The sequence below is a fragment of the Leptonychotes weddellii genome, chromosome 6, assembly GCF_054177405.1.
Source record: "Leptonychotes weddellii isolate Sample4059 chromosome 6, ASM5417740v2, whole genome shotgun sequence".
Classification (NCBI taxonomy): domain Eukaryota; kingdom Metazoa; phylum Chordata; class Mammalia; order Carnivora; family Phocidae; genus Leptonychotes; species Leptonychotes weddellii.
This window is the reverse complement of record NC_138374.1, coordinates 27943027-27969830: the sequence shown is the minus strand read 5'-3', so window position 1 is coordinate 27969830 and position 26804 is coordinate 27943027. Positions and strand designations below refer to the sequence as shown.

At 49.2% G+C, this 26804-nt stretch overlaps 1 protein-coding gene across 3 annotated transcripts in view; it reads right to left on the bottom strand.

Annotated features, from left to right (window-relative positions):
- SLIT1 (slit guidance ligand 1) overlaps positions 1–15181 on the bottom strand; it is a 167654-nt gene extending 152473 nt beyond the window's left edge. The window contains exon 1 of one of the 3 annotated variants that reach the window (XM_081823725.1): positions 14711–15181. In XM_081823725.1, coding sequence (XP_081679851.1) covers positions 14711–14907 — 197 coding nt within the window. In that variant the 5' untranslated portion in view covers positions 14908–15181. Of the gene's footprint in view, positions 1–1898; positions 2088–14710 lie in introns of those variants that run through there. The other 2 variants (XM_081823724.1, XM_081823728.1) reach the window with 2 other exon arrangements.
- Between the last annotated feature and the right edge of the window lie 11623 nt (positions 15182–26804).

The window sequence follows — 26804 nt, the reverse complement described above, 5'->3', positions numbered from 1 at the left end:
CTCAAAAACAAGAATCTGATCCCCAGAACCTGGGTGTTTGGTGATACACTGAAAGAACCCCTCGGACCTCTAGCGCCGTGGGAATAAACAGCCTGGGTCCCTCACAGCGTGTTCTGGGGGGTCCCACGTGCCTCACGAGCAGTTCTTACCCTAGGGTTCCACCACCTTCTAGGGCTAGTTCCCTAAGGGACCAGAACCTTCCCACAGCGCCCCAAGCCTGCAATGACAGCGGGGAGGCTCAGGCCACCCTCCAAATCCCTTCCTGCCGGATCCCCCAAAAAATAAACACGCAGCTCTGACTGGGGCTGAAACAGGCCTCTGGGCTGGGGAACCATACACCTCGGCTCTATCCTTAGAAACACTACGCGGGCCAAATCGCTGGCAGTGAGAGCCTGCAGAGTCAGAAGGGAGAGCGGAGGGAAGGAAGAATCTCCCCACCCAGCCATGGCCCCGGACGGCAGGCTGAACACCCCAACCTGCAGGCCACCCAGCCGCACGCCCATGCCCTTGTGCCTGGAGCCCCACAGAGCCACCTCACTGGGTGCCCCACGTTCCCTCTGGCTCCCCTCCAATCTGCTCTCCTAGCCACAGCCAGGGGGCTCCTTTTAAGATGCAGATCTGATCATGTCACTCCCCACTTAAGCCCTTCAATGAATCCCCATTGCCCTTGGAATTGAGACAAAAATGTCCTCACCGAGAGCTGCAAGGCCCCCGTGGCCTGCCCCACACGCCCCCCGTTCTGATCCGCTCCTTCCTGTGAACAGCCATCCGCTCTGCCTAGAATACTCCTTCCTCTTTGCCTGATTCCAACTCTTCCTTCCAGCGGGTCAAACTCCCTATCACAGACCTGCAGAACGCCCCAGCCCTCCTGTAGCATGAGCCAGAGGCAATTTTATATGGGTAAGGGGGCTTCCTTGAATGCTCTCTCTGCCCCTACAGAAGTTTATAAGCTCCTCGAGGACACAGGCTGTGTTGGTTGCTTCTCACCATTGTATCCTCAGGGCCTAACATGGTACCTGGCACCTCAGAGATGCTGCAGGAAGTAGTCCTTGAAGGCCTGAACAGATTTGCATTAAAATGTACATATTCCAAACAGCGATGGGCTGAGGGAGTTTTCCAAGTTTCCCTGCCCCCCCAAAGCAAAGGAAAAAAAGAAAAAAAACTACACTAATTAAGAAATGTTCTCCCTTGGGGCACCTGGGTAGCTCAGTTGGTTAAACATCCGAATCTTGATCACAGCTCAGGTCTAGATCTCGGTGTCATGAGTTCAAGCCCCATGTTGGGTTCTACCTTGGGCGTGGAGCCCACAGAAGGAAGGGAGGGAGGGAGGGAGGAAGGAAGGAAGGAAGGAAGGGAGGGAGAGAAATGCTTTCCCTTATCGAATCATTATGTTGTACGCCTGAAACTAATCTATCACTGTATGTCAATTATACTTTGACTTAAAAATAAATAAATTTGGTGGGCACCTGGCTGGCTCAGTCAGTAGGGCATGCAACTCTTGATCTCGGGGTTGTGAGTTCGAGCCCCATGCTGGGTGTAGAGATTACTTAAAAATAAAATATTTTAAAAATAATAATAAATAAAATTTTAAAACAAAAAAAAATCAAAAATTAAAAAGAAATGCTCCCCCAAACGGACATCCGCCAAGAAAAGCTCCACACACAGAGGACACTGAGCGTTACCAATGACTTCCCACACAGCCCACAAGTTAAAAGACAGATTCTTCCTCAGTAGCTCTCACAGGAGAATACCAGCCCGCAGGGTTTCAGCTGCTCCGCTCCCCTACTTCCTTCAACACCCCAGCACTCCTGCCTCAGAGCCTTTGCCCATGCTGCTCTCTCAGCCCAGAACTGCCCAGAACAGCCCTCTCCTCCTCACCTGCCCACCAACACACACACCTGACTGACCCCTGCCATCCTTCAGGGCTTCAGTGGAAACATCTGTTCCAAACCAGCCCCCGCCGTGCGTTCACTCAGCTCCCCTCCCAGAGCTGGGATTGGAATTTAGAGTCGTATGCAATATGAGGTCCTTTGTTAAAGGCCGGTCTCTCTCCTGCCAGGCGAGGAAAGGCAGAGGCCACCTCTGGTCCGCTCCCTGCGATCTGCCCAACACCCTCAACACAGTAAGCGTTCACTAAATAGAGGGAAAATAGGCTGAATGAGCAATCCTGCCCACCGAGCCCAGCTGCTGCTGGCATATCTCAGCCGAAGCGTGGCCCACACTCCCATCAGCGGGTGGAGCCCTGCCCACAGTCCTCAGGCATCGGCGGGTGGGTCATGATCAGGAGGCTCCCCCAACCCCCCCTCAGCAGAGCACACAAGCCTGGTGCCAACCCCAGAGCTGCTGGGACTGCCCTCCAGCATGCAATAACTCAAGAAGCCCCAGGGATGAGTAGTCGGGGGCCCCAGGCCAGGGCAGAGTTGCTACTGATCCCTCTCTTCCCCAGGCTCCTGGGGACCCGTCTTGTCGCCTTGGCTTGAATACTAGCAATATCTATACTCTCATAACCAAGCCAACTCATTTAAGCCTCATGATAACACCTGATTCAAATGTTTATTATCAGTTCTGATTCACATTATGAGGAGACTGAGGCAAAAACATTTCAGTGACTTGTTCAAGATCAGCTAGCTGATAATTAGGTTGAGGAGGCAAGCCCAAGCATGTCTGACTCCAGGGCCCAGCTCGCTCTTTTTTTTTTTTTAATTCCAATAAAATACGCATAACAAAATTTACCACTTTAACCATTTTAAGTTCAGTAGTGTTAAGCGTATTCACATTGTTGTACAACAGATCTCCAGAGATTTTTTCATCCTGAAAAACCAAAACTCTGTTCCCGTTAAACAATAACTCTCTATTCCTCCCTCCCCCTTGACCCTGGCAACCACCATTCTGCTTGTCTCTATGAATTTGACTGGTTTTTTTTTTTTAAGATTTTATTTATTTGAGAGAGAGAGAGCAAGAGCAAAAGAGAGCAAGAGAGAGAGAGCAGAGAGAGAGTGCATGAGCAGGGTGGAGGGGCAGAGGGAGAGGGAGAAGCAGACTCCCCGCTGAGCAGGGAACCCCACCTGGGTTCGATCCCAGGACCCCGGGATCATGACCTGAGCCAAAGGCAGATGCTTAACCAACTGAGCCACCCAAGTGCCCCGTGAATATGACTATTTTAGATACCTCATATAAGTGGAATCATACAGTATTTGTCTATGACTGGCTTATTTCATTCAGCATAATGTCCTCAAGGTTCATCCACGTTGTAGCATGTGACAGGACTTCCTTACTTTTTTAAGGCTGAATTATATTCCACTATATGTATGCATACACCCCATTGTGTTATCCACTCATCTGTAGATGGACACTTGGGCTGCTTCCACCCTCTAGCTCTTGTGAATAATGCTGCAATGAACACGGGTGTACAAATATCTTCAAGACACTGTTTTCAATCTTTTGGGTGTACACCCAGAAGCAGACTTGCTGGATCATATGGTAATTCTATTTAATTTGTTGAGGGATCATCAGAATGTTTTCCAGGGGGGTGCACCATTTTACACTCCCAGAAACAGTACACCAGGGTGCCAATGTCCCCACATCCTCCCACCAGCTGTTATTTCCTGGTTTTTGAGAGCAGTCATCCTGATGGGTAGAAGGTGGTCAGGGCCCAGTTGTTAACCCCATTTCCATGCTGTATTATGTTCTGAGGTCCAGACCCCACCCTAGTCTCTTCGTTACCAAGGCCTGGCCTTGGTTTGCCTTTATGCTTCAATGCTAAGCCCTGACAGGGGTTTTATAGGGGCTGAATAAATGTTTGATAAATGAGTGGATGAAAGAAGCCAGGACTTACCAAGATATGTGGTACGGTAGTCCGATTTAAAACTAAACATGTACACGTCTCAGAGCCTCAAGACTCGGGGACCCTGGGCACCCCACTCACCAGCCATCTGTGCCCCCCAGCAGATGATGTACCTCTCCGACCTTCTCATCATCAGCAGAGTGGTGATAATACCTTCCTCCCAGGACCGTTGTGAGCAGTAAAAGGGCAGAGGAGGGTAAAGCATCGCTCAGAGCCTGGCCCGGGTGGGGGGCTTTCCATGGTGACCGCTGACACCATCCCAATTCCTCGCTGCCACTCTCCTTCTCTGACCCATCTCCCCCATCCCCAATTGGCTGGCTCTTCCTTTCCAAATCGCTGCCCTCCCCTCGGTGCTCCAGTCCACCTGCTCCCCCTCGGAGCTCCTGCGTGTTCTCTCCTCCCACAGACTTCCTCACCACCAACTCGCTCCCAGCCATCTGCCTTTGCCTCCCACTTCTCCCAGGAAACCAGCTGCCCAGCTTGGCCAGTGAGCCCCCACCACAGGTCCAGAAGCTGTTCTCGGCCCTGGTCCTCAGACAGCCTGGCTGCTCTCCCAGGTTAAGCCTCCTCCCCATCTCCAAACTCCTTCTCTGGCACGGGCCGAGTTCCGATCCACCGATGGCCAGGAGCTCCTCCGGCCTCCCCACCTCCTCCTTCTCATTGCCTGCCCTCTTTTTTTTTTTTAATTGAGATATACAACTGACATACAACATTACACTAGTTTCAGGCATATAACGTATTGATTAGATGTCCATATATATTGCAAAATGATCAGTGCAGTAAGTCTAGTTCACATCTGTCACTTCACACAGTTACTTTTTTTTTTTTTGTGATGAGGACTTTTAAGATCTACTCTCTTAGCAACTTTCAAATATACAATAATATACAATAGCGTATTATTAACCGCAGTCTCCATGCTGTACATTATCTCCCCAGGACTCACTGACTTTGTAACTGGAAGTCTACCTTTTAACCACTTTCAGTCATTTTACCTCCTGCCATCTTAATGTGGGCAGAAACTAAGGGCAATCTTCATGGGTCTACGAAGGACGTACTTTCCTCACCAGGAAGCCCCAGCAAGAAGCAGTGTTTCCCACATGGTGTTTTGGGCACCTCCTGCATCTGCATCACCTGAATTGCCTTTGCAAAAACCTGCTGAATCCACATCTCTCTGGGATGGGCCTGGGAATCTGCATTTTATGCCAGCTTCCCAGGAGTCTTTTTTTTTTAAGATTTTATTTTTTAAAGTAATCTCTATACCCAACATGAGGCTCAAACCCACAACCCCGAGATCAAGAGTTGCATGCTCTATCAACTGAGCCAGTTAGGTGCCCCCCCCAGGAAATTCTTATTCCCGTTGAAGTTTCTGTTCCAACTCTTTGCCATGAGGCCCTCCCAAATGTCTCTCCAGTCCACATACTCTACAGAGTAACCATCCTCTATCCCTATCCTTAGGGTCGTCTTTTTCCTGTAGCTGATTATTGGCAATGAAAACAAAAGAGATAGAAGCCAGTTTCCCGGCTTCTCCTCCAGGATCAGCCGCCCTCACCATGTTCACTCCATTCACAAAATCCTTCTCCCAGGCTGGAGCCTTGGGGCCCCATGACCCTCCTATGTGCTCTCTCTGCACCTTCTGCCTCGGTCTAGATCTGTTTCCTCCTGTGCCTCGGCCTCTGTGGCCTAACTCCATGAGGACTGTGGCCACGGCCTACTGCTGATGTGACAAATTACCACACGCTCAGGGGCTTGAAACAACACAGATGTATTCTCTTACAGCTCGGGAGGCCACTTTTGGCTCATGGCCCCTCCTGTCACCACTCCCACCTCTTGCTTCCATTGTTACATCTCCTTCTCCAGGCTTGACCTTCCTGTCTCTCTCTTACAGGGACCAGGGATGACGTCGTGCCCACCCCGATGATGCAAGATCATCTCTCATCTCGAGATCCTTAACTGCATCTGCAAAGCCCCTTGTGCCACGTAAGACAACATAGTCACAGGTTCCCAGGACTGGAACATGGACATCTTTGGGGACCATTACTCAACCCATAATGACTATATTTTCTAAAGCAAAGATCAGAAACAGAAAAATGTCTTACTAAATGTTTAAAAAAAAAAAAAACTCATCAAATACACCTTTTGTGAGCACCTACCATGCACCAGACAATGGGAATACAAAGATACATGAGACACAGCCCCTGCCCTCAGGAAACTCAAAACCCAAGGTACCCATCAAACAAACCAGCTTCTTAAAAAGCAATAAAGTGCTCTTCCCTACAGAAGAATTCCAATTAATAAATGTAGAAGGAATGAGGGAAATAGAAAATCAAAATTGGATAATAATGGTTGCAGGCAAGATAAATTAATGGGTGCTAAAATTAGTAGGTAAGAATTTGAGGACAAAAAAGCAATGGCAGTCTCAACATATCTCCCCCAGATATTTATTAACTGCAGATGCAAATTCAGGAATGTCAAGGGGAAGAAAACTGGCAGAACACCATCGTAACCAAGAGATTAAGGTTACCATCACCAGCAATGAGATGTATCAGTGTCACCGACTCCCCGATGGGATGCCCCGAGAAGAGCACACCATCCCTATTGCATTCCTGCCAAAAATCCATAACCTCAGTCCAATCAGGAGGAAACACCAGACAAAGCCAAAGTGAAGAGCACTCTACAAAGTAACTTACCAGTACTTTGCAAAAGTGTCCATGTCATGAAAAGCAAGAAAAGACTAAAGAATTGTCACAGACTAAAGGAGAATAAGGGGAAATGACAACTAAACACCATGTGGAATCCTGGACTGGATCCTAGAATAGAAAGAGGACATTAGTGGAGAAGCTGGTAAAATCTGCATAAAGTCCGTAGCTTAGTTAATAGTCTTGTACCCATGTTAATTTCTTAATTTTGATCATTGCACTATGGATAAGAAAGACACGAACACTAGGGGAAGCTGGGTGAAGGGTATATGGCAACTCTCTCTCAGTACTATTTTTGCAACTTTCTGCAAGTCTAAAATTATTTTAAAATGCAAGTTTTCAAAAATTTTTAAAGAATAAAAATACAGCAATGGCAGCAAAACTGTTGTCCCAGACAAGCCAGAAATCACAGTCACGGTCACCATAACCAACTGGTCTCCCCATTGCCAGCTGGTCTCCAGCTCCATTTATTCCCCCACACCAAAGCCAGGCAACAGAATGTCTTAAAACACTATCTTGCACTTGTCACCCTCCACTCAAAACCTCTGGGGGTAAGTGCTCAAAGGGTCTTTTCAAAAGGACACAGGGGCAGCTTGAAGGGGCTCCCACCAGCCAAATGTGGGACACTCTGAACAGCAAAATAAATAACGACAATAACAAATTATAACCCAAAGAATAAAATAACAATCCATGAGTCCATACTGTAATAAAGACAAACAGACGGAGGAGAAGGGAAAGTTCCTTCTTGCAGTAGAATGCCAAGTAATAAACGGAGAAGAAAAGAGGAAGTCAGAAATGTCTCAGCAATGGGTGTTAACCCTAGTGAAAGTCTGGTGAAGAACAGGATATTTACATAGCCTCGAAGTAGCCCCCCCCCCACAAATGGCTTATTAATAATAAAGGGGGGAAATAGTAACTTTTCAGCAGAGAAGCCTGGCAGACACCCACTTACCAAGTGATCAAAATGAAAATCACCAATATTGGGACAAACTGACGTCATGTGTCTTCTGATATGACCCACTAAGAAGGGCAGAACATCACTAACTTAGCATTCCTGCCAAAAGGACATAACCTCAATATGACAATGAGGACAGAGCAGATGAGGCCAAGCTAAGGGACATTCTACAAAATAACTGACCTGTATTCTTCACAAATGTAGAGGTCAAGAAAAGTGAAGAAAGGCCAAGTAACTAGGCCAAATTAAAGCAGACTAAAGAGCCATGACAAGTCATTGTAATGTGTGATCCTACACACACCTCTGATCGCTACAAAAGACACTGTTGAGACCATCGACGAAATGCAAACATGAACAATAGAGTAGATAACGGTACTGTATCAATGTTAAATTTTCTGATTTTGATAGCCTCTCAGAAAAACACACACCAAACTATTTAGAGGAAAAAACTTACATCTTCAACCTAATCTTTTTTTTTTTTTAAGATTTATTCATTTGAGAAAGAGAGAGCACACACACGTCCAAGTCGGGGGAGGGACAGTGGGAGAGAATCTCCAGGAGACTCCCTGCCAAGCTCAGAGCCGGACACGGGGCTCCATCCCATGACCCATGAGATCATGACCTGAATGGAAACTAAGAGTCGAGGGGCGCCTGGGTGGCTCAGTCGTTAGGCGTCTGCCTTCGGCTCGGGTCATGATCCCAGGGTCCTGGGATCGAGCCCCGCATCGGGCTCCCTGCTCTGCGGGAAGCCTGCTTCTCCCTCTCCCACTCCCGCTGCTTGTGTTCCCTCTCTCGATGTCAAATAAATAAAATCTTAAAAAAAAAAAAAGAAAGAAACTAAGAGTTGAACACATAACCAACTGAGCCACCCAGGCGCCCCTAATCTTTTAATTTTTTTTTAAACACTATGCCAATGCCCAACATGGGGCTTGAACTCATGACCCCGAGATCAAGAGTCACATGCTCTACCAACCAAGCCAGCCAGGCGCCCCTCCAACCTAATCTTAAATAGTTGCCCAAAAATTGTGCATGTGTATAATATATGATAAAGCAAATGGGGAAAAATATAAACAATTGAATCTGGACAACAGATATATAGGAACTCCTAATACTTTTGTTGCAACTTTCTTACAAATTTGAAATTATAACAAAATAAAAAGCTACAATGGCACAAAGGATTTTTTGGGGGTGATAAAAATATTCTAAAACTGGATTATGGTGATGTTTGCACAACTCTGGAGATTTAAAAAAATCACTGAATAGTTAAAAAAAAAAAGTATAAAAATACACACACTCCCTCTGATGGATCCCTATTTCCCAGCTCCATGACCTGGTACCCACCCATTACTTGAATCTCCTCTCTCAGAACTCAGCAACACAAATGTGCACCCCACTGGCTGGATCTGCTCCTTACTCTCCTCCCCAAACGCATGGCACACACCTTCTGATGCCCCTGATTCCCCGACCCTCTCACTTCAGCTCTGTGCCTCCCGAGGTCCTGCCCAGTCCTCAAGGCCCATCAGTCCAGCCCTTCCTTCCCACCTGCACGCCCATCTCCTCATCTCTAACACTGACAGAGTACTTTCTATGTGCCAGTATTATTCTAACCACTCTACGCGCAGTATTTCGTTTGAACTCACAGCCCTGCGAGGTAAGTGCTATTATTATTTACAGATGAAGAAACTGAGTCACTAGTGAGCCGGCTGGGATCCCTCAGGTGGTCGTTGATGGAGGCAGGATTCAAACGAGGCCATTCTCACACGAAAGCCTGCGCGGGCAGCCACTGTGCTCTGTGTCCCTAGAGACATCTTGACACATTTGTTCTTCTGCAGACAGACCTTTCTCGCCCACCAGCCTGCAGACTCCCTGGGGAGCGGGTCCCCACTCTGGACCTCTCTCAACACTATGCACACGGCAGGTGCCCAACAGCTGTTTGTCCGCCACAGGCTGGGTTCCAGAAAGAAGAGGAGGGGGTCGCAAACTCCATCAAAAAGAGGAGCCAGTTTTCCACCACCACCGCCCCCCTCCCCGAGCACAGCCCAGCTCCCTGGCTACTGCCCAAGGCCCGGCCGTCATCTGCTCTGGGTAATAAGTATTTGTATGGCGATAATTACAGCATTTGGGGAGAAAATCCCATTAAGCAAGAGCCCTGCCGAGCTGCTAATGCCAGCACAGAACGGGAGGCGGCAAGTCCGCCAAAGCTCCCGTCTGCTTCCAATAATGCAGGAGCTGCCGGTCCCCGCCGCCCTTCACCCGGCCCCAAAGAGCACGGCGGCCCCTGCTGGCAGCCTCGGGCAGCCGGGGCCACCGAGGGCCAGCCCCCTGCCTCAGAGCTGGCTGGGAGGCAAGGGCAGGGTTCGATGGGGATCCAGAGCACCGGGGGCTGCACGGGAAGGGAAGAGGGAGCAGGACCAGGCTGGGATCCAGCCCTGAGTGTCGCCCCAGTCCCTTTCCTGTCCCTGCCATTCTGTCACCTTAATAACCATAATAATACTACCACTTCTGGGGCCCTAGCTGTGTGCCAGGCCCAGTGCAAAGTGCGGCTCCCGGCCCTGCCGTAGGCGGTCCGCACAACCAGCCTCTCCTTTCAACCAGCAGGTCCTGCCATCATCCCCACTGCAAGGCAACAGCGGTGCTGAGAAGTCCCGCGCTCCTCCGGGGCACTGACCCCAGTTTGCAATTACGTGTTTATTCTCATATTGTGCTACTCATCGCTTCCTCCCTTGCCGGACTAAAACTCAGGGAGGGACAGGCTGTTTGGGCTTCTGTCCGGCACCATTCCCTCAGCACCATGCAGCCCTTCAATAGACAGCTATCTGTTGAATGAATTAATTAAACCCCATAATCCGCCCAAGGTCCCCCCAGCTGCTGCGTGGCAGAATGGGGCTAACAACGCAGGAAGTCTGGCTCCAGAACCATGCCATCACACCATCCACCCTGCAGAGAATCCCTGCCTGCTTCCCCGCCCACCCTGCTCCTTCTTCCAAATGCAGGAGATGGAGACAAAGATGTGTGGGGGCAAGGAAGGAGCACTCTGCGCAGCCAGACTCCAGGAGAGCCGGCTTGCAGCATGGCCAACTCTCACATGCTTACCTCCCAAACTCCCTCCTGCCCCACTGAACCCTCAAACCTTTGCTGAGCTCCTCAGATAATAAAAATAATAATAACATCATCACCTAGTTAAATCACAAAGCATTTTCACACACCAGCCCTGTGCCAAGCATTGGGTCCTCTACGTGCATTGGGTCCCTTAACCCTCACCACCAACCTGCAACACAGTCATCCTCCCCTTTTACATATGGGGAAACTGAGTCTCACAGCAGATGGAGTGATGGCACCAGGGGCCTGCCACCAGTCATGCAGAGCCCAGCAAGAAGCCCAGGGCACCTGCTACTGGAGATGCAAGCCCCACCTAAAGGCAGCATCCTCTGCAGAGTGCAGGTCTCCGCCCCAGGAGACCATGGTACAGACATGGCTTCTGTCTGGCCCCCGACCCCTCCCCATGACCACCATCCAATCGTGATTTGGCATTCCAAACAGGCTGCCAAACAATCTGTCTGGGGTGCCCTGGGAAGTCTTCCTTGGGCCTGACCACCCAGCCCCATTGAATGGGGCCTCCAGTATCAGGGGGCCAAGCCGGGAAAAGGCAAGGGCCCTCCAGGCCTCTGCAGCAGGCAGGGAGCTAGGGCAGTGGACCAACTGGCCAGGGGGCAAGAGAGCGGGCCCCCAGAAACTGATGAACAGCAGACCACGCTGGGCTGGGGGTGCAAATGGAAGCCAGTGGGCCTTCCCCAGGGTCCTTCCTGGCCTTACCATCCTCAGGCCTCTCCCATCTCTGCACCCTGTCCCCACAAGCCTAGAATGCAAGTGCCCGCCTGGGGTGGAAGGGAGAAGCAGTGTCCCCCCACACTACACTCTCTTACCACACTCTCCTGGATGCTCTAGTCTAAAAGACTTTTTTAATTTAAAAAAATCCAACTGAAAGTCAAAGTCCTTGAGTGGGAGAAAAGACAATTAATAGTGGCCACAGCTGGGTCCCTCTGAGGCTGAGTTCTACAAAGAGATGAAGCTTCCAGGCCTCCTCCACCACACCCCTAACCCTCACTCTGTATTTGAATTGTTCCTCGGCAGTGAATTATTCAGCGTCGCTTCCTCACCCAGCCCACCAGCCCCATAGTCCCTCTGGCTGAGCCAATTTCCTCCACAGCTCTGGGGCCTGCACAGCCTCTTCCCAGATGTCCCTGCAGCACACCAACTTCTTCCCACCTGGGGGGATAGGCCTGCACCCAGAGCTATGGGATATAGGATCATAAACTTGCCAGGCCTCACAGGCTGCCATAGAAACTGCCCACGAGACAAAAGGCGAATGCACAGCTGCAGTCTCTCCAAATTTCACAGCCTCGGGGGCCGCCGTTCCGGGCCCCAGTACTGCACGATGCCCATATCGATGAGAGAGAGCGTTTGCTACAGTTATTTTGAGTCTGGCTGTGTTCTCACCAAGGCCTCTTTTTGGGGTGTTCTTTTCTTCCTCAAATGGCTCTTTTGAGGCCTACCTGCTGCAAAGTCAGGCTCCCTCTGTTTTCTACATCCTTTCCGCACCCAAGAAGTTTTGCACACAGCAAAGACCAGACCTCCCCTGACTCCTCCACAATAACTCATCCGTGGATTCCATCCCCGAAGTCCCCAAAGGGAAAATCCAGGGAAAGAGGACTTCCTGACTCTTCCCAGCCTTCCCAGCCTCAAGCCCCATCACATCGGACTGGACACAGCACACTGGGGGACAGCTGATCCGTTCACCCATCAGGCTGGCTCAGGCGCACCTGCAGGCCTTTTGCTCATGCATTCCCTCTGTTTGGGCTGCCTGCGCTCTCTGCTGAGCAGGCTCCCACCAACCACTCTTGGGTCCCAAAGTGTGCTAATAAAATGGTCTATCCTCTGAGAAGCACCTTCCCCCCAAGAAAAGTGCTTCCCACCCCAATGGTCCCCACCACAGCCCCATCACACTGCTAGCCTCACCCTCTCCCAAAAGCTTACAGTTAGGTGTCCCCTGTCTGGGCCTCTCAGCTGTATGTCCCTTGAAGGCAGGGACTTGCTCACTCCCTGCTGGAGCCTCAGCACTGAGGGCAGTTCCTGGCCCTGTAAACGTTTGCTGAATTAAAGAACAAGACGCTTCTCCTGATCCTATTGTAATAATGCCTCTCACTCAGTGAGCATCATAATGAACTAGGCACTTTCCACACATTATCTTTGGTCCTCACAAGAACCAGAGACTTTTGTATCAGCAGTCCCATTTTCTGAGTGGAAAGCAACTAAGGCTCAGAGAAGTTAAGTAACTTGCCCAAGGTCACACAGCAACCTAGGCCGTTGGACCCCAACTCTTTCTTTTCACTAGGAAATTTCACTTCCATTCCACTCTGATTGCAAGAGAGCTCATGAGTTCCTGAACATCAAAAGAGACACTGTCCTCAAAACTAAAGGTGGAGAGAAAGAGCAAGGAATGAGATGACTTCAAGATTCAGATCCAAAAGCAAAGGTAAGGGGCTACTATGTCTCAGAGCTAGGCTGCTACCAGGGTAACAGCTGCAGGAGAAATGCCCTGTGGACGAGGCAGAGGAATGGAGAAGAGATCCAGAGTAAACAGGTGTAGAGAATGACCCTGCAACCTCAGGGGTCTTCTGGGCAGATTTCTGATGCCCAGTCCCTCTCCACAGCCACATAGCATAATGCACAGGAAACTTGATTCGGTCCAACCTCTCTCCACACCAGCATCTCTCCCCAGCCCCACAACACACTGTCCTCACACACACCATCCTCTCTCTCTCTCTCACACACACACACACACACACACCAATTCCCATCTAGATTGCATCTAGATTGCAAATTCTCTGAAACCTCCGTGGGAATTTTTCAGACTCAGCCAAGAAGAGTCTAGGGCAAATGTGTGCTCACTAATTGCTGACCTTGGTACGGAGTTTGATCCAGGAGACAGCTCTCCCCAGGGTCAAATTTCTGCCTCTGGCCGGCTGGGAGCCATGAAATTGTGCTCAAGTTATCGAAATCTGTACGCCTTTCCTGAGAGCCACTGCAGTTGCCCAGGAGTGTGGGAAGGAGCATGCAGGTTTCAGAGGAGCCAGCAGCCTTCTCCAAAGTCCAGTTCAAAAATCTCCTGAGGCAGTCAGCTCTGCAGGCAGCACAAAGGCTCCCGCATATGACCAAAAATCCACACACACGCCCACGTTACAGGGACTCTCACAACCCCCATTACTGAGGTGACACCACGGATACTAGGAATTCACACAGAGGCACATTCTGCAGGAGAATCTAGCAAAGCAAATTATATAGGTCCATATAAACACATACACGGTAACCATACACACACACACACACACACACACACCCTACAAAGCTCAGCGGGTCTAGAAAGGACCGAGTTTCCTCAAGAATTTAGAAGTGAAAGAGAATAAGGGAAGAGAAATGATTTTTTAAATGACTTTCCATGGTCAATGTCTCCACTCCAGGCTCCTGACCGCTCAGCATGATTCACGGGGCTCCCAGTCCAGATCACACCTACCCCTTTCCGGGTGTCGATGTAACATATCCCAGGCCCCAAACCCAAATCCCTCAGGTCCCATTGTCTGCCTGGGTTGGGGATGGCTGGATGGGAGTTGGGGGACCAATGCCTGACACCTGCAAGAGAATAATTCTTAAGGCTCTGGGACAAACAATGGGGAGGAAGGGGAAGCCTGGAAACTTCAACTCCATCCCATCTTGCTGCCCATCACCTGCCTCAAAGCCCAGTCCACACACAGTGCTCAGAACACAGCCCAAGATCCATGTGCCCAAAAGGAGATATGATGCCTGGCAGTGTGAGGAGCTTCCCCCTGGGTGCCAGGAAGGCTTTCTGGCACCAATTCCCAGCACCCTGGAGGAATAAAGTGCTGGCGCAGTGGGATGGGCCTGCCAGTGCTGAGTGCAGGGTGCAGGTGTGAGGTTGGGAGCCGCCAGCCCCGCCAGGGCCCTTTGAATCCCTGGAAAAGGAAACAGTGATGCCGCTGGCTCCTGGCTCGGGAAGGACCCTGGCAGGCACTGACCCCCCCTGTTGGCTGCGGAGCCCGGGGCCCCAACGGTGCTGCCCCCACCCCAGCCCCGAACTGCGTCTGGGTGGGAGGGCAACCTCGGGGCTCCCTGCGCGCTGGGGCTGGGGGCCGTACTCACAGGCGCTCCGTGTTCCGTGGGATGTTCTTCGGGATGGCCTGCAGCCCCGCGCCGTGGCAGTCCACCGTGGTGCCGGTGCAGGTGCAGAGGGCGGGGCACGCGGTGGCACCCAGGCGCCAGGCGGCTGCCCACAGCAGCAGCCAGAGCTCGGGCCGGACAAGCCCCGCCGAGGGCCCCCTCCGGGGCGTCAGCGCCATGGTGCCCTCACCGCGTCCCGCTTGTGTGCCAGACGGCGGCGGCCGCTTACCATCCCCGTCCGGGGCGGCCTCCAGGTGCAGTCCCGGGGCAGCGCCACCGAGGAGGCCCGTGCGCGGCGCCCTCACGGGCCGGGAGGCACCTTGCTCCTCCAAGCGACGGCGCCTGTGTGCGGACCGAGGGAGGGCCCCTGGGCGGAGGGCGCTCGGCTCCTCTCCGGTTTCGCGCTGGCTGCGTCTCCCTCTCCCCCTCCCGCCAGCTCCCAACTGACTGCTGCGAGGAGGAAAATGGGCAGGCCCCGCGCGCGCACGCACCCCGCGCACACACACACACACACACACACACACACACGCACAATCACACACTCACACCCGCACCGCTCGCTCCCACCCGGCAGTCATCCATCAATCGAAAAGCACACATCCAGGGCCAGACTCCTCCCCGCCCTCCCCCAGCACCCCCCTCCCCCGCCTCCCGAAGACCACTCGGCGGCTGCAGCGAGCAGCGCGTACAGTTTCAAAGGTGGAACCTTCGAGGCGCCGCGAGCGGCAGGGGGCTGCGGGGGAGGGGATGGGAGAATGGCCACGGCCGACCTGCCCAGTCTTGGCCCTGGCCAGCTATACACACACACACACACACACACACACACACACTGAGAGTATGTGCACACTTAGACGCACGCGCTCGGACGCGCAGCCCAGGCAGCTGGGCCAGAGTGCTGGAGGGAGATCTTATTTGGCTGCCTGGACCCCTTCCCCAGGGCCACAGACATGCTTTCCCCGACGGCAGAAACGCTTCCCAGGGCCCACCAGACTTGCTTTGTCAATACTCGGTGAAAGCAAGCCCCGTGCCCCAGGTCTCCAAACCACCTGCCGTACTTAGCCTAGGACTTGGAGGACAGAGCCTGGGGACAGGAGAGGGGTAGTGTACAAAAGCCCTAGGCCAAGTACAGTCTTCTCCCCTCCCTCCACCAAGATGGCAGCAACCCCATTTGTCTGATGAGAAGCCTGAAGCTTGCTGCACCCAGATGAAAATGGCCCTGATTTGGACCTTTGCACTCAGGGAGATGTTATTTCTCCCCATTGGACTACACTGGCTTCCCAGGTGGGGGTGAGGGGGTTGGCAGAGTATCAGTGGGCGTTGGAAATCCAGCAAATATCTTCCTCCACTCACACCAGCATTCTTCCATTTCTGACAGATGAAAATGAATGTTCAGTCCTGTCACCAGAGGGCTGCAGAGAGGGCTGGAAAAGGGCTGGGTGGCCTGTTTGGGAGAGTAGCTCCGCAGACCACCATTGTCAGACCCCCTCCTTCTTACTCTAAGGCAGGTGTAGACAGAGGTGTGGACATGGGTGTGAACAGGAAATCCAGAGAGGGAGAGAACTATGCTCAAGCCCAGATAAGATGAAGGACCTCCCCAAAATCAAGAACAGACGTGGTTTGCTAGTGCTTTATAGGATCCAGACATCCTTTGTCCATCGGTCCCCTGATTCCGGGCCACCTCCAGGGTGGCAAGAAGAAACACTTGAGCAGCTCAAGAAGCACCTCCCTTCCCAGGAGTTGGCTACCTGGGTTTCCCCTTGGGAGAAACCAGAAAGAAAGGTAGCTGGTCCAAGAGATGCCAGGATGAGGCACAGCAGGGATACCGCTTGTCAGAGGGGGCTGGTGGGATGTGGATAGGCTCCGCAAGATTAAAGCCTTATCCACCAGGTATCCAAGACTTGGGGGTTTTCTTTGTTTTTCTTTTCCATTTGATGAAAATTTTACAGTATCTCTACTCTCATAGCACGTATAGAACTGTGGCCTGTATGTCACAACTAATGTGGCTGGTGTTACGGGCTTTTGACAGTTCTTTTTAAAGTTTTTACACACTCCTGGCCTGACCTCCATCCAAGGCCATCGGTTCTTCAGCATCAGTTCAATCACAGCTCAGGAGGAAGGGGCTTTCTCACGGGTCCCCAGGGGGTGTGATCTTAGAGAAGCTCCCCACAAATTAAGCCAGAGCTCCTCAGCCTATGAGGGCCTCCTCAGTGCTCTCCCTCACAAATTTCTCCTGCTTCTCCGCAGGGTGCTCAGCCCCCCTCTCCTCACGGGCCCTCCCCTGCTGCCTCAGGCAGAGTTAAATCCTCATTCCTCTGAGCCTGCCGCTTTGTTTATCCCCTCTTAGCTGGAACTGTTTACACATGTGGCTCCTTCCCGGACACTCCTTCGGGGGCAGAGCCCCCCCTTCCCCTGCGGCTTACTCATTTCCTCACTTGGGCACTTAACCCAGCACCTGCACTTAGTAGGCCTGTCACAGATGGCACTCCGACTGTTGAAGACATCCAGTTTCCAACCTTCAGCTCCAGCGGTGTCTCCCCAGCACCGTGACCTCAGAGGGCTCCTCAGAAGCCAGGACCCATGTGGGGAAGAGGGAGGGTGTTGATTAACTGGGCCACATGCCCTGGGGGCTTCAGAGTGGTCGGGTGAAGGGGCGGAAGGAGGGGTGGGAGTGGGCAGGGGGCGGCAAGATCGGTCCTGCCTGTGTCTCCCAAGAGCCAGCCAGTGCCCTAGAAGCTTCTAGACTAGCCTGGACAGTGAATCCCAAATTGTCCCCACCTGGCAAAGCCTGCCCTTTCCTATAAAGGAGAGGGAAGGAAGGAGGGCCCCTTCGGACCCAGGACAAAGACTCCCCACGCCAGCCTAGCCATGGGAGGCCCTGCCCCAGCAGCCAGGCAGCTCCCCAACTTGGCTCCTATCCTCAGTTCCTCCACCCCAGAACCTGGCTGGCTCCCCAATTTGGGAGGTAGCTAGCCATGAATGAACGCAGCTCATTAGCGTTCCTAGCACATTTACTCGTGAAACAACGGCCTGGCTAGCAGCTCCCCCTCCACCCCTACGCTGCTCTGCTGGTTCAGTTTCCTCTCCCAGGCCCCTCCCTCTGTGGGATCTCCCTACCCCCTCCCTACAGCAGGGCCACCTGCTCCCTCTGCAGGGGTGGGGAGGAGGCAGCCCCGTCACATTGCTTCTGCCAGGAATTCTCTGCCAAAGCCCACTGGCCACCATCAGGGCAACCCCTGGGTGGGGGGGCCCTGCTTGGGACTGGGTCTCCCCATCCCGGTGGTGTGAATCTTCTCCAATGCCCTCAGCCATGCATGCTCGGGAGTTGAAGGCCACCTCCTCCTGCCTGTGACTCGGGGAGACTTTGGGGAGTGCCTCCTTCCAGCTTTCTGCACAGGGCCCTCTCCTCCACCTCCCACAGCCCTTCTGAGGCACCAAGAAGCAAGAGCCTGGGTGAGGCTGCCCAGTGGCTTGGATTTCCAGACTGCAAAAGGCAAAAATGAGACAAATTCCTGCTATCTGGGCATTTGTTAAACAGCATTTCTTAAGTATCTAGGTACTATGTGCCCGGAACTGGGACTTGGCAATTGCACAGGGAATAAGAGCTGCCGTGGCGGGGCGCCTGGGTGGCTCAGTCAGTTAAGCGGCTGCCTTCGTCTCAGGTCATGATCCCAGGTCCTGGGATCGAGCCCCGCATCGGGCTCCCTGCTCAGCAGGAAGCCTGCTTCTCCCTCTGCCTGCCACTTCCCCTGCTTGTGCTCTCTCTCTTTCTGTCGGATAAATAAATAAAATATTAAAAAAAAAAAAAAAAAAAAAGAGCTGCCGTGGCCTGCACGGAGCTCACAGTCCAGTGGGGAACAGAAAGGGGAAAGCCCACTCTGCATGGTTAGTTTGGTAACAGGGAGCGTGGAATTGCAGAGCAGCCCCAGAGTGTGGGGCTCAGCGTAGGGCCTGAAGGCTCCCTGGAAGAGGAAGCACTTGAGCTGAATCATGAAGGATACATAGGTATTGGCTGGGCAACAAAACAGGAAGAAAAGCTTTCCTGGGCAAAGAGAAGGGCAGAGATAAGGCACACAAATGGTGGCAGTGTCCTCAGTGGCTGAGCTGGGGCAAGTTCAGCAAGGCTGGAATGTGGCAGGGGTTCAGGTAGGAAATGCAGGCAGAAGTCAGAGCTGGGGGAGGAGGGGGAGAAGAGGGGGAGCACATCCCAGACGCCCTGGTGTGGCCGTTCTGGTTTTACTAGGCTTGCAGAATTCCCAGGCCTGTCCCTGTGCTCAAGCACAAGCCCATATATGTATGTGCCCGCAATGCACTATCTCTGGACCCAGTGGCAGCTCCCAGGGAAGGTCCTGGATGATGGCAGGGGGACAGTTTCCGCATATGCTTCTACTGTTAGGATTTTTTTTACCTGTATAGTATGACTTGACCTCTCCATCACCACCAATGCATTTGTTTCTACCACCAATACATTTTTAAATCCCCTTGGATGCTTATTATAAATGCCAATTCCCAGGACCCACCCCAGACCTTCTTAATCAGAATCTCCACTATTAGCACACTAGAGAGTGAGGTAGTATGATTCTGACGCAGGTGGTTCCAGAGACCATGCTCTAGAATCAAGGCCTGGTGTGCTGGGTTAATGAGTTTGAACTTGGACCTGAAAACTCTGGGAGCCACTCAAGGAAGGGGCCCAGCAAGGACAAAGGGTCTGAGGCCTGTCTGCCTCCCTCCTCTTCAGTTTCCACAGGCTCTTAGCAAGGATGAGACACATCAAAGAAAAAGATAGCCACAGGGAACTGGAGGGGAGGGGACAGAGCCATGTGACGCTGGTGCATCCTAGCTTCAATCGCAAAATGTCAGAGCTGGAAGGGGATAAAGAAACGATCAAATCCAAACACCACCATACAGTTGGCAGCCCAGAGAAGTGAAGCAAGCAGCCCAACCTCACGTGGCGAAGGAATAACAGAGGGGAGCCATGAAGGACACTGGATCTTGTTGTGCTAGGCCACACAACTGGGAAGAACACAGCATTCTGTCCATCCTGGGCACTTCTCCTGACCCTGCAACCCCCACAGGGACTGAAAAGCCAGGGGTCCCGGGGATCCCAGTAGTGCCAGCAGGGCTCAGGATATTTTAGCTTTAATCTCTAAACCCCGTGATGTACTCAAATTTGAAGGCAGTTGACTGGACTGCTTTAGGCTTTCAATGACAAAGCCTAAAGCAGAAACAAGCTCCTAGACTTAAGATCAGTGGCTTTTATAGATGCTACCATATGCATGCAGGACAATTCCGACAGATAAGAAGCAAGAGAGAAGCAAAGAGGGGAGAGAAGAAAAAGAAGGAGGCGAAATGAAGGGAGAAAGCAGGGGGGAGAGTCTGCAGGCAGCAATTTGCTCATTCATTTATCAGACATTGATTATAGGCCAACTGTGAGCCAGGCATTGGAATTTAAGAGACTTTCTGCTTGGGAGTCATTGGGCTTCTTGCATCTTGCTCGTGGTTTTCATCAGATGTGATATTTTCAATCATTATTTCTTCAAGTTTTTTACATCCCTTCCTCTCTCTTTCCTCTCCTCTGGGGACCCCACATACCCGTATATTAGGCCACTTGAAGTCGTCCCAAAGCTTACTGATGCTTTGTTCATTTTTTTTAGTCTTCTCTGCATCTTTCATCTTGCTGAGTTTCTACTGCTGTGTTTTCACGTTCATTATCTTTTCTTCTGCAGTGACTTATCTGCGGTTAAGCCCATCCAGCACAGTTCTATCTCAGACATTGTGGTCTTCATCTCTAGATCTATTTGGGTGTTTTTTTCTCTTCCATGTATCTTCTTAACGTGTTTATGCTTCCTCTGCCTTCTCATGCAAATGGAATATAGTTGTAATAACTACGTCTATGAATTCTATTATCTGCATCATTTCTGGGTCAGTTTTGATTGCTTTTTTTTCTCATTTTGGGTCATATTTTCTCACTACTCTGTATCCTGGTAATTGTAGATTGGATGCCAGACATTGTGGTGGATTTTACCTTATTGGGTGCTGGATATCCTTGTATTTTTAAAAAATAATCTTGGGCCTTGGTCTAGAACAGAGTCAAGTTATTGGGAGCAATTTGATTCTTTCAAGGCTTACTTTTTTTTTTTTTTAAAGATTTTATTTATTTATTTGACAGAGGGAGACACAGTGAGAGAGGGAACACAAGCAGGGGGAGTAGAAGAGGGAGAAGCAGGTTTCCTGCAGAGCAGGGAGCCTGATGCGGGGCTCGATCCCAGGACCCTGGGATCAGGACCTGAGCCGAAGGCAGACACTTAACGACTGAGCCACCCAGGCGCCCCTCAAGGCTTACTTTTAAACTTTCTTAAGCAAGACCAGAAGAACCTTTAGTCTAGAGCTGATTTTCCCACTACTGAGGAAATACCCTTCTGAATATCCTACCCAATATTCTGTGAATTCAAAGGCTTTCTACTCTAGCTGTTGTGAACACCAACTCTGTGGGAGCTCCAAGGATTGTTTTTGCCTACTCCATTTGGGTGGAGCTTTCCCCAGCTTCAGGTAGTTTACAGTATGCCCTGATTGGTGCTCAGCTGAAGACTGGGGTTGGGATGGATCACAGGAAGGAACCATCTGCAAATCCCTGGCTGCTCTCTCTACAGCAATTTCCTCTCCCATCTCCCTGAGAACTCTAGCAACTCTCAGCTTCAGCTCTTCAACTCAGCTTCATGCTGGGTTACACTTGGGTGCCCCTCTTGCTCTGTGGTCTGGAGACTCTAGCCTATAAGTCAGGTCAATTATAATGTTCACCATACTTGTTTTCCCTCTCAAAGGAATCACCACCCCACATTACCAGTTATTCAACATCTGAAAACAGTTGTTTCATTTTTTTGTTTTTTTAGCTGTTTAAGGTGGAAGGGTAAATGAAACAGAAGTTTGTGAGAGTTTTAGCAACACTCTGTACACTTTAAACACTCCCAGCATGCTAGGGAGATACAGCCAAACAGTCACTTGACTCTGACAAGTACCGTGAAATTGGCCAGAGAGGAAGGGGCCTCAGCCACACAGGGCTTCTCTCCGTTTATAAAGCACCTCACACTCCTTGCATAGGACAGTCCTCTATCAGCATGCTCTTTCCGCCATTCTCCACCTGGCTTAGTCCTCCTCATCCTAAGCAGCACCTCCTCAGGGAAACCTTCCCTGACCCCGGGTTGAGTCTGCCTTCTCCCCTGTCATGCAATCTCCTGGCTCACTGTGCCCCCTTCAGAGCACTGATACTGTCGTTTGTAATTACTTGTTTATCTAATGTCTCTCCTCCCTCCTAGGCTGGAGCTCCACAAGGGCAGGTTCCCATCGATCTTGTTCCCTAATGCCTAGTTTAGGGACTGGAATATAGAGAATGCTGAATAAATATTTTTTACTGAAGCACGGGGCTCTTTCAGGGGAGGTGTATCTTGAGAATAAAGGTGCAAAAAAGGCAGGTCTCCTGTCAAAATCAGGGCAATGAAGAGTCACTTTTGGCTGGAAAGAGAATTCCCCAGGGAGCAGTGAGTTAGGGTGTTGGGGAGAGAGCTGGATGCTGAGGGACCCAGAGGCCAGGCTAAGACCCTTGGATGTTATTCTGGGGGTATTAATGAGTCACTGGATGGATGGTAAGAGTCAGCACAGGTTGGGTTCCCTGGGAAGAGCCTCTGGGATGAACAAGAGCCTACAGAGCATTTATTAAGGAATGCTCTCAGGATCAAGGTTCTGGGAAGGAGGGAAAGGGCAAGATTGCACAGAGGCAATGCTGATCTACGATACCGTTTCAACAGCAGACTTGAGATGCTCTACAGAAAGTTCTGAAGAGAGGTCCCTTTGCAGCTGTCCCAAGTTGTGGCAAGAGTGCTGGGCCTTTATCCCATGGCACTGACCAGTCACTGGACCAAGGCTGCTCCTGAAGGGAGGTGTAGACTTGTATGAGGCCGTTTTTCAGCTAAGGGCAAACCCCAGAGAGGACTGACAGCTGAGGACCATCCTCAGGCAGCTCTTCCAGCAGCTGGGGGAGAAGTCCTTCATTCCCGAAGGTAGATCTGGGAACCGGGTAGGAGAAGGCCCACAGGCAAAAATAGGCACAGGGTCTTTGGCATGACTGGGAGTAGCTTTCCAGAAAGGAGATGAGACTGGAGTGGTGGTCAGAGAGGGTCAGATCTTGAAGGGCTGAGTAGATCTGTTGAGGAGTTGAGTCAAATTCCAAGGGGAATGGGAAGCCATGTGGGGGCTTTAAGCTGAGGAGTGAGACATGATCCATTTCTCTGCTCTACTCATCCTCTGATTCAGTCCCTCTGCCTCTTGCATGTGCGAGAGAAAGAGCCCTGCTTCGAAGCACATCCTGTACCCAAATCCAGACGTGAAAAGGAGGAAGTAGTCTCTATTCTCTCCAAAATCCAAGAAGATGACAGAAATTGTCACCAGGGAGCTCATTAAACGCCCCCACCATCAAGTTTCAGGGGCATCATTTGTTAACAGCTAACCAAAAACTTCCATTGTGCCTATACATTCTAAGGGTTTCTACGATTCCAAGAGTTTTACATATTAAATCATTTAATCTTCCCAACAAACTTATGAGGTAGGGACTATTTTTACAAACCAGAAGCTGGAAGCACAGAGAGGTTTAGTAACTTGCCCAAGGTCACACAGCATTCGAGTGGCAGAGGCAGGATGTAAAATGGGGTAAAGCTCTACCTCCTGGAGGGGAAGTGGAATTGAATGAAAGGTACATATGAAAGTGCCTCGTGCTGTGCTGACCCATGGTAAGTGTGTTCATTTTTTTAAGAAAGCCAAAACTGGTACTAATGACAGCTTAGAGAAAAAGTCTATCTAGAGGAAGTTCTTTCTGATAAACATTATATGGTTAATTTTAGAGGATTCCCTCCTCTCCTTTATCCTCAGCTCCTGCAAATGAATGCCTTCCGGGTCTACTTGGCAACGTAACCCACACAAAGACCCGATATCTTCAGAACTTTCCTTGCCATCAGAGAGTACAGGGATCTTCTAACCTCAAATGTGATAATCTGGGGCACCTGGGTGGCTCAGTTGGTTAAGCAATTGCCTTCAGCTCAGGTCATGATCCTGGAGTCCCGGGATCGAGTCCCGCATCGGGCTACCTGCTCAGCAGGGAGTCTGCTTCTCCCTCTGACCCTCCCCCCTCTCATGTGCTCTCTCTCTCTCTCTCTCTCTCTCTCATTCTCTCTCTCTCTCAAATAAATAAATAAAATCTTTAAAAAAAATGTGGTAATCCTTCTCAAACTGGCAAAGTCCCAAGTTCAGCAGGTGATAGCTTAGAAACATCAAATGAATTTAATGTAAATCTAATTTTTTTGCAGATGACATGAACTTTTTTTTAATTGGAGTATAGTTGACATAATATTATTTTAGTTTCAGATGTACAACATAGTGATTTGACAATTATATGTATTACAAAATGCTCACAATGGTAAGTGTAGTTGCCTATCACCACACAAAGTTATGACAATATTACTGACTATATTCCCAATACTGTACTTTTCATCCTCATGATTTATTTTATAACTAGAAGTTTGTGTCTCTGAATTCTCGTCACCAATTTCACCTATTACCCTCTGGCAACCACCAGTTTGTTCTCTATATTTATGGGTCTGTTTCTCTTTCTTTTTGTTTGTTCATTTGTTTTGTTTTTTAGATTCCACATATAAGTGAAATCATATGGTATTTTTCTTTCTCCATCTGACTTATTTCCCTTAGCATAATATCTTCTAGGTCCATCCATGTTGCCATCAACAGCAAGATTTCATTCGTTTTTATGGCTGAATAATATTCCATTACATATATGTATGTACACACACATATGTATGTGTGTGTGTGTATACAGTGTCTTCTTTATTCATCTATGGGTGGACACTTGGATTGCTTCCATACCTTGGCTATTGTAAATAATGCTACAATAAACATATGGGTGAATATATCATTTTGAATTAGTTTTTTGTTTTCTTTGATAAATACCCAGAAGTGGAATTACTGGATGGCATGGTATTTCTATTTTTAATTTTTTGAGAATCCATACTGTTTTTCATAGTAACTGCACCAGTTTACATTCCCACCAACAGTGCATATGGGTTCTTTTTTCTCCACATCCTCACCAACACTTTTTGGTACTAGCCATTCTGACTGGTGTGAGGTGATATCTCACTGTGGTTTTGATTTGCATTTTCCTGATGATTAGTGATATTGAGTATGTTTTCATGTATCTGTTGGCCATCTATATGTCTTCTTTGGAAAAATGTCTATTCCGGTCCTCTGCCCATTTTTAAATCAGATTATTTTTCTTTTGGAGTTGAGTTGTATGATTTCTTTATATTTTTTGGATATCAACCCTTTATCAGATATATCATTTGCAAATATCTTCTCCCATTCAGTAGGTTACCTTTTCATCTTGTTATTTTCCTTTGTTATGCAAAAAGCTTTTTAGTTTGATGTAATCCCAATTATTTATTTTTGCTTTTGTTTCCCTTGTCTGGGGGAGACAGATCCAGAAAGATATTGCTGAGGTTGATGTCTGAGTTTATTGCCTATGTTTTCTTTAGTTTTATGGTTTCAGGTCTTACATGTTTGTTTGTTTAAAAGAGAGAGAGAGAGAGCAGGGGATGGACGGGGCAGGGGGAGAGGGAGGGAGGGAATCCTAAGCAGGCTCCATGCCCAGTGCAGAGTCTGACGCGGGGCTCCATCTCACGACCCTGAGATCATGATCTGAGCCGAAACCAGGAGTCGGACACTTAACCGACTGAGCCACCCAGGCTCCCCCATTTTGAGTTTATTTTTGTGTATGGTATAAGAAACGGATCCAGTTTCATTCTTTTGCATGTAGCTGTCCAGTTTTCCCAGAACCATTTGTTGAAGAGACTGTCTCTTTCCCATTGCATATTCTTGCTTCCTTTGTCACAGATTAATTGGCCATATAAATGTGGGTTTATTTCTCAGCTCTCTATTCTGTTCTATTGATCTATGTGTCTATTTTTGTACTAGTACCTACTGTTTTGATTACTATAGCTTTGTAGTATATCTTGAAATCTGGGATTGTGATACCTCCAGCTTTGTTCTTCTTTCTGAAGATTGGTTTGGCTGTTTGGAGTGTTTTGTTCCATACAAATTTTAGGATTATTTGTTCTAGTTCTGTGAAAAATACTGGTATTTTGAAACAGATTGCATTGAATCCATAGATTGCTTTGGATAGTATGGACATTTTGATAATATTAGTTCTTCCAATCCATGAGCATAGTATATCTTTCCATTTATTTGCATCATCTTCAATTTCTTTCATTAATGTCTTACAGTTTTCAGAGTACAGATTTTTCACCCCCTTGGTTAAATTTACTCATAGGTATTTTATTCTTTTTGATGCAATTGTAAATGAGATTTCTTTTCTTAATTTCTCTTTTTGCTAGTTCATTGTTAGAACTAGAAGAAATAGTGTATAGAAGAAATGCACAGATTTCTATATATTAATTTTGTATCCTGCAAATTTACTAATTTCATTTATTAGTTCTAATAGTTTTTTGGTGGAGTCTTTAGGGTTTTCTATATATAGTATCATGTCATCTGCAAATAGTGAGAGTTTTACTTCTTCCTTACCAATTTGGATGCCTTTTATTTCTCTTTCTTGTTTGATTGTTGTGACTAGGGCTTCCAGTACTATGTTGAGTAATTGTCAATCTAATTAAAAAAAAAAAAAAACTTACCAAACATTAACATTATTGGGATAGCCTCTTCTTTTATACTCTTTTATATTTTCCATATTTTCTACAATAAATGGGATATAACAAAGAAAAAACATTATTTTAGAAATAAAGTTGTAATCACTAAATCTATAATTATTGCCTGAATAAAATTACCATTAAACTTAATATTCCAAATTTAATTATTTTATGAGCAAAATAAATAATAATATATTTTACACTCCTGCATTGAAGAGCTGTTATAAATCTCCAAAGGATGCTTTAAAAATAAGTGATGGCTTATATGAAATATCTAGAATAGGCAAACTCAGAGAGACAGAGAATAGATTAGAAGTCACCAG